General features: G+C 47.5%; 1 protein-coding gene across 1 annotated transcript; it reads right to left on the bottom strand.

The window, feature by feature from the left end:
- Window positions 1–955: 955 nt before the first annotated feature.
- FAM134C (family with sequence similarity 134, member C) lies at window positions 956–7160 on the bottom strand (the record flags this gene model as incomplete). Its single annotated transcript, XM_009574527.1, has 8 exons — window positions 956–1623; window positions 2149–2281; window positions 2645–2724; window positions 3227–3364; window positions 3789–3873; window positions 4582–4708; window positions 5838–5868; window positions 7054–7160. Coding segments are annotated over 8 exons (1135 nt in total), but the record flags the coding sequence as incomplete, so codon positions are not given.
- Between the last annotated feature and the right edge of the window lie 650 nt (window positions 7161–7810).

Here is a 7810-nt window from a genome sequence, read left to right as displayed (position 1 = left end):
CCCCCCGTAACCGGGGCTGAGGACAGCCGCCCCCCACCTAACCGCAGCCCGGGAGACAGCGTGAGCAGCTGCATGGCCAAGGCTTCCAGGCAAGCAGATTTAGACAAAAAGGAGCAGATAAAGGGTTTTCCCTGAAAAGGTACGTTCTTTGCTGCACAAATGTGATCGGAATCGGGTTCTATGGCTTAGAAAAAGCAATGGGAAAGCTCATGATGCAGAGAGGGCCGGAGGGCTCGGGCCATCCAGCTGACAGAACGTCTCTCCCCTGCAGGCTGCTGGTTTGTTTACGTGACCGCAACGGGCACAGGCTCTTCGGTCACTGGTGGCTTGGGCTGGTGTCCCCCGTTCGGTTCCTGCTGGCGGGCTCTCAACTGCACAAGGCTGGGAAGCAGCAGGCTGTCCCCAGGGCAGAACAAAACTGGGGATTTTTCGAGAATTGTTAGTCCGTTATTTTAAGAAAGCAACACAAGAGCAGCCGCCACATGTAGATGTTCTTTGCAGGACTCTAGTCATCACAGTAGATGTCTTATTGCCATTACGTCTCTTACAAAATAGCATCACTAGAAAGCTGGAACTGGAGATGAGCGGTCATTGCAAGTACAAACATCATGGCTGTACACAGTCATGTCCACAGCAGGAGCAAGGGGTTTGTTTCTACCCGGAGCTGGATATTGCTGGCAAAGAAGACTTGGATTCTGTGCACATTTTAGGGGCGGGGAATGGTTGTCTTAAAGACAGAATAGCACTAAGTCCCAGACACTAAGTCTGAGGGGAAACCAGTCCCGTTCACCTGGTTACGTATCAGTCCCAAAAGGTCGGCTTCAGGATTGTCCTTGGCGATGCGAAGTTGGTCTGACCAGTGGTCTCTAGAGCTGCAGACACCAGATTTATTGTCTTAGGTGAGGAAGTTGGGAACAAGCAGCATCCTGGCAGACAGTGCAGGGCAACGCATGGGTGATTGTGGAGCTATCACATCGATGTCTTTTCCCTATGAATTACCAGTGTAGTTTATTTTAAAAACCAAACGAGGCTACAGAGTCTCAAGTCACAGTGGTGTTCCCAGGCAGGACTGGCTGTCACATCACTCATACTCACACAGGAGACGATCTAGGTAACTGTGCAAGGCTTTTCCTTCCAGGATTCCCCTCCACGATGCACAATAGAAAACCAGAGGGAAGTGGTGGGATGCTTACTGGCTCCGCAAGCCAGCAGGATCCAGCTGGTTCAGCTCGGACTGATCCAGCAGTTCAAAGTCATCCCCTTCCGCATCAGTGTCCAAGTCCGAGCTGGCCGTTCTAAGATAAGTCTTTGCACCTCTCTGGGGATTATCGCTGCGTGAGGAGCCTGGCTGAGGGGCTCCTGACAGAGCAAGCTGTATCATCCCCCTGGTGACAAATCCGGCTATGTTGTTAGTAAGATTCTGTACAGATGGCAGTGCACCGGATTCTTCCTGGTCATAAGGGAGATGCAGATCTTCTGTTACTTGTGGGCGGTAAGCCAGACTTGGGATTCCAATGCTGGTGTCATCTTCGTCATCTATGCCAGTTGCTTCTGGGTTTATGGAAGGGAAGTCAGGGAGATCCCTGGCAAAAGATTCTTCTGGGTCACTGTGACCATCCAGGTCTAGAAGAGGAAAAACTGCTTTAAATACACAGTACACGCCAAACACCCTGCAGGCAAGGGCAGCACACAAAAGCTGGGCCATTACCTCCCCAAGACAGACTGTCTCTTGTCATCTCACAGACCTTTAAACCTCTTTAATCTCCTCCTCACACAGCTATTCAGGATGCCTGCTGACCTCCCAGTTCACTCGCAAGGAATGCGGGTGCTGAACAAGACACCTTCTCCCAGAGGAAAGCACACCCTCCCACTGACTTTCACTGCAACCTATATCCCTACAGCCAGAGACTGGCAGAGCTGGATCTGCCTTGGAAGAGCAGCTGTCATTGCTCTAAAGCACCACAGGAATTAAGAAGGAAGCTCAGTTCTGAAAAAACAGGTAGTTGCATCTCATCTTAGCCATGAAGACAGACATCAAACAGCTAGACCTTAAGGACAGAAGGCAATGAATGCATCCTCCCTCCCACCCATCACATCGGCATCTGCTCAGCATTCCACACCTTCCATAAACTGACCATTTCCTCTCACCTTCTGATCCCTCTGTCAGGGGAGTCTGGCCCCTCGAAAGGTTAAACATCCCATTTTCAGTGTAGGAAACCTCAGCATCTGAATGCTCCGAGTCAGAGATGGTTAGTTCCTTGGCGACCATGGAGTCATCCAGCTTTGAAATAGGAGATAAAATTGAAAACATCAATACTGGAAAGCTTATTCCTGTGCCTCAAGGCAAAACACATGATCCAGCGTCCACCAGTTAAACCCAGTCGTCATGGGACGCTGGTATCTGAGGCTCATTTCACACTTTACTGCCCAGCCTAGGAGACTGTAGTTGGTACAAGCAGCACTGGACATACTTGAGTGAGACAGAATAGGAAAGACCTCTCTAAAAGGAGAATATCCTCATCTGATTTTCCACCACAACTCAGCTACAACATGCTGGATACAGGGCCACGTACTGCGTGTCCACGCAATGCAGCGAGTTTGTTCTATTCAGCTGAGCTATTCTATTTCAGAGACACTTCGTTACCTTGGGACAGAATGCGGCAAGCTCCTCTTCGCTGTCACTCCCATCATCCATAGCCTCCTGATTAAGGGATCGGCGACGCACTGCCAGAAACCAGAGTCAAAGCTTATTATTGCTGCTAGGACAGGAGTCTGTACAGGACCAGCTTTATGCTGAGCAGAAAAGCCCTAAGCTGGCAAGCTTGGACATAACATAACACAGCATGCTTTGTTCCACAGCAGAGCAACGTGATCGTTTCTGACTTGGGCTGCTGCAGACCTTTTGCTGAGATGAACACGTTTAGCAGCTACCTTGCACTGAGTCTTCCTCTTTTTTCAGTGCAACTGCAATATGGAACACACAGTTCTGGCAGCTGAGAAACGGAGAGGCTCAGCACCGTGAAAAGCTTACACCAACTGCTAACTGGGAGACGCCTGCGGAGGCAGAGCTGCTTCGCTTCCTTCCCAAAGCAGCTGCAGCTATTTGCCAAGGGCGCTGCAGTGACTGCTATGCCGTACATGCAGCCCTATCCCACTCCAAGACCAGGGGCTTGATTCACAGGCTGTTTCAGGTACCAAGGGTCAGAAACACAGTACAGAAACTTACGTTGCCTCTCCCGCTGCTTTGATATCATGTAGCCTCGAACACTGAAATCCAGCCGCTGCAGAGCTGGCTCCAGCTTCATGTACATGCGCTGCCCCAGTCTGTGGTACACAGCAAGGGGCCACAGCAGGATGAAGAGCACTGAGGTAAGCGGGAATGCTGATTAGAAGTTTATTCAGGATGCTACTTGGCAAACATCTTGCCCATTTTGCCATGCAGTACAACACACACCGTATGCAAGATCCGAGTACTGAAGGCAATGCTGCGGGAGGCAGTTAGAATTGGTGCAATCACCTCTGCCAATTTAACAAAATTGAGAGGCCAACCTATTAGTGCTCAGATCTACAATTACTAAGCACTCAAACATGTTCTCTCTGGACCAGAGACCTTAGAGTCCTGGTCAAGAACCACCACATTCCAGGCAGAAGGTATTATTTTAAATTTTAAAGCCAGTCACACAAGCTTTCCTTTTGATCAGAAGAGCCCCATCCCTCGGACATTCAGATCCCACTCATCTCCACCCCTTTTCACTTGTAAGTCTGTATTGGCACAAAGAACTACTTACATAGCAAGTATGAGAGCAAGAGTCCAGGGATATACCGGCCCAGGACAGCCAGGAACGTAAATACTCCACACACTAGAAGGCAAAACTGAAGACATGGGAGACAGTGAGTTTCCAAAGTTAAGCAGTGGATTCACTCAGTTCTTGACCGTCTTGTTCTCTGCAGATTCTAGGTCAAGTCATAATTCTAACGACAGCGAAGCCTTCCTAGCGTTCAACTACCCCGTTCTAGGACTAGCACAGACACAGGAGGTATCTGGCTTTAGAGCAACAGGCAGCATACCAAGGCCTCTGTCTCAGAATAGAGCAGCTTCCCAAAGCAGGTATGCTAAAAGCAAGGAAGAGGCTAAAGAAGACAGAACTCTTTGAGGTGAAAAGGACAAGGACAGTACCACTGTGTTACAGGTTCCTCTTTGCATAAGCTTCAAAAAAAGAAGAAAAAGAAAAAAAAAAGCTTGACTTTCTCAAACTGTTAAAATCCAGTAAGGGAGATGAGTTTGACAGACACTTTAAAAAGCCAGAAACCTCCAGAAGGAGCAGCTACATTTTCACTTCACTAGTGCAATCAACATGCCGACATTCGTTTCCTCCTCCCTCCTCCACAACCTGATTATTCTGCCTGTGCTTTCTATTCCTCTCCACCATTTAATAGCCGTGTTGTTATGGGAGACCTCCCGCGGTAACCTCCCATGTCTGAATGCATTCAGCCAACGCTGGATGCCACCACAAAAGGATACCAGCGGTCAGCAGAGGCTCCACACCAAACATTTTACTTGCTGAGTCTGTACATTCTTACCTTTCCAGGGTTTTGCCTCTTGAAAATGAAGAGATTACTTAAGAAGTTGGTCCCAGCCACCCATCCTTCAGCCAAATGGTGACAGAGTTCCGGCACTCCGAGCAGCCGAGGGTGAACGTATCCCCAGCTGCAGTAAAGGGAAGAATTTGGGAACAGATATTATGGCATCGACATCAGTGCAGAAGTCACTTGTTACAAACACTTGTCTCAACACTACCTTCTCTTCTCCCCTAGCTGCTGGGCTCTAGAGATGAGGGTCAGCCTGCCTTTCAAAACACCACCGTGCCGAAAGCAGCACTTCTACGTACTGTTCTACAAGTGTCCCAATTCTCCCCTAGCAGCTAAGGAGCAGTAATTTCAGTCATTCAGTCTTTTGGCTTAGACTAGTTTCCATGCTACTGGAGAGAAAGGGCAGTGCAGAAGCAAAGCAAGTGAATCCGTTTGCTTTTTCTGCATTTATTTGGTCAACTGCAACCCTCAAGAATTCAGTACGAGGTTTACAAGCAGCCTTACTTACTTAATATATTCAGTTACTTTGGAGGCATTGTCTTTGGCAAGTTCTATTAGTGCTTCTTAACTGCTAGTCACAAGTACTTGAAAGTTAGGAAGAGCAATTCCTTTTGTACTTGGGCCCCTTGCAAAAAAAAAAAAAAAAAGAAAAAAATTGTCATTTGGCAACAGCTCAAGTGATTTAATCAGTAGCTGAGCATCCAGCACAGCCAGGCAGAAAGGTGTGCCCAGAAAGAAGAAGGTGTTATTAGTAAGACAACACCCCAACATTTCTCAACCCATTATTAATGCTGCAGTCAGATCATAACTATGCAGTAACAACTTCTGGGACAAGCCTGTTAAACATTCCCTATGGAGTCTCAGAAGACTTCATTATTTAAAAAAAAAAAAAAAAAGTTGTTTTCCTGCTACTGGAAGCCCATACAAAAGGAATTGCTTTTAAGGGAGCACCTCTAACTTAAGGGTGCAGAGGGGAAGTGGCAGGGGAAGTTTTACAGCACTCAAGCAAGCATTATTGGAAGTCAGTATGAGGCAAAGATTAAGTATAATATAATGGCTTGGGCAAGTGAAAAACTTGTCACAATGGCTTGACAGAGTCCAGGGCTCCATCCTCCCTCCACTAAGTAGCTCCTTTCTCCCCCTTCCTTCCTCGCTCAAAGGAGCCAACATTACAAGCACATGCAGGTAATAATTATATGGTATCACAGCAAAGTACCAAACAGCAGAGGATTCAATTAGTTTCCTACCTCTCATTGTCTAATTCGTCAGGTCTTGCCACTAAAATATTAAGAACAGACACTACATTAGTTGCAAGGAATTTGCCATGAGAATGCTTAGCTCTTGGGATTTAAGTAAAGCTTTAATGAGCTGGGGAATACCTGGAAAAGACATTAACTGTAATCAAGAACCAGAGATGCATCACTCCATAACACATTTTGAATGTGTACGTGTGACAGTACAAGACTGCAAGAGAGTCTCCTTGTTGCTCCTCAATATTTGTTGGACATTGACTGGAAGGTTGCTCTGGTTACAGCAACAGGTATTAGCAAAAAAATACCGCTTTCGTCTCCCTCCCTTCCCCTGCACACACCCAGATGGTGAAGGAAGAACAGCTTGCTTACTGAGAGGCATCAGAGATTTAAGTCTTTTGATACTTTCTCACCCAGGCTGGGATTTGAAAAGTGACCCAGGGATGTACCAGTTATCCTGACAAATCGAAATCAAGGTTATGAGGGAGCTGGGCAGACATTTCCTCATCACTTCAGCTACAGAGTCTGAGCCAAGCTGCTGCTAGAAACCGAGGAAAACTTTAATGTCTTCCCAAGAACTACAGAGAACACAAGTTGAAGCAGAAAGCTGCGAGTTGTACTTGCTAGTTAGTTAGGGAACCACCTCTGAGAGCATGCAAACCATACACGCTGCTTCAAAACCAACCTGTCCGTGCAAAGCCAGTGAAATCCTGAGCTGCTAAGAATGGTAGTATTCATGAGTATATTAATATCACAAATGATAGATAGGACTGCTTTGTTTACTGAAAGCTTTAGACTAACATCATTAACAGCCGTTCAGATGCCTCTCCTTTCAAAGAAATCTCTACTCAACAGCAAGGCTAGGACTCATCTTCATCCTAAAACATGAAGCTGGTTTATTACAGATTCTGAGGAAAAATCCAGATGTATTCCACACATGCTTCAATTTCTTGCTCTTTTACTGAATGCTTGGAAGGTGAATCACTGCTTCAAACCTGCACTAGTTCACGTACACCAGATGTTTCAGGATTATGAGACAAATGCCAGTGTCACAAGCATGAAAAGCTCTTCTTATGTTATATAGGTTAGGGTTTTCCAGTGTTCTTGCCTGCTTCTAGACTCACAAAGCAAAAACCTCAGGATTTTAACTATTTAACTGCAGGCGGTGCAGAGCCTATATACCTCTAAGGCTAAAAACAGTGCTGCAACTTACCTCCAATTTCAGGCCAGATTTTGTTCTTCCACTGATCTAGACAAACTACTACTATAAGGGTAAACGCAACCAGGAACAGCAAGCGAAGAGAAGTCAGAGCAAAAAACCTACAGGGAAGAAACAAGCAAATCGGTACCACCCAGATCTGTGTGACACACAGAAAAGGGGTAACACAAACTAACTCAAAACGAATTGGTCACTTGGTAATAGTTATAGCCAGAGAAGAGTGAGCAAGTGCTAATCGGTCAGCGTCCAGCCTGCCCGTGCTGCATGGTGGGGAGCTTATCAGGCAGCTGCTGTCAGGCTGCTTTAGGGACCCTTATCTGCTTGTGTCACTTCTAGTACGACAGCTCTGCTTTACAGCTCACCTGTCAGAGGCAAGCAGAACCCGCTGCCCTTCCTCCACTGTTCACAGAATAGTTTGGGTTTTGCTGGTTAGTTTTACGCTTTCAGATAAGAGGGAAAACATGCTGAGAGAGACAGAGCTGAAGCAGACATCAGCATTGCCAGGTTCCTTCTCGCCTGCTGAAATAGGTCACGGCCTCAAGCTTTTAGGCCAGCTCCCCTGACCACCAGCTGTCCTCAGCCAGCGCGGGGGGACCCGGCTGTTTCGCACGAAGCGGCGGGAGCGTTCCTCCTGGAGGACTTGCTCACCAGGCCCTGGGAGAAGGGGCACGAGGGAGCCATGAGCGTGCCCCCCTGCAGAAGGGCTGGCAGGCAGGGCGCCCGGTCGCTACTGCCCTCCGAGCGCCGGCCT

This window comes from Fulmarus glacialis, unplaced genomic scaffold, assembly GCF_000690835.1.
Source record: "Fulmarus glacialis isolate BGI_N327 unplaced genomic scaffold, ASM69083v1 Scaffold42763, whole genome shotgun sequence".
Classification (NCBI taxonomy): domain Eukaryota; kingdom Metazoa; phylum Chordata; class Aves; order Procellariiformes; family Procellariidae; genus Fulmarus; species Fulmarus glacialis.
Note: the sequence above shows the minus strand (reverse complement) of the source record. Positions and strands in the feature narration are given on the sequence as shown.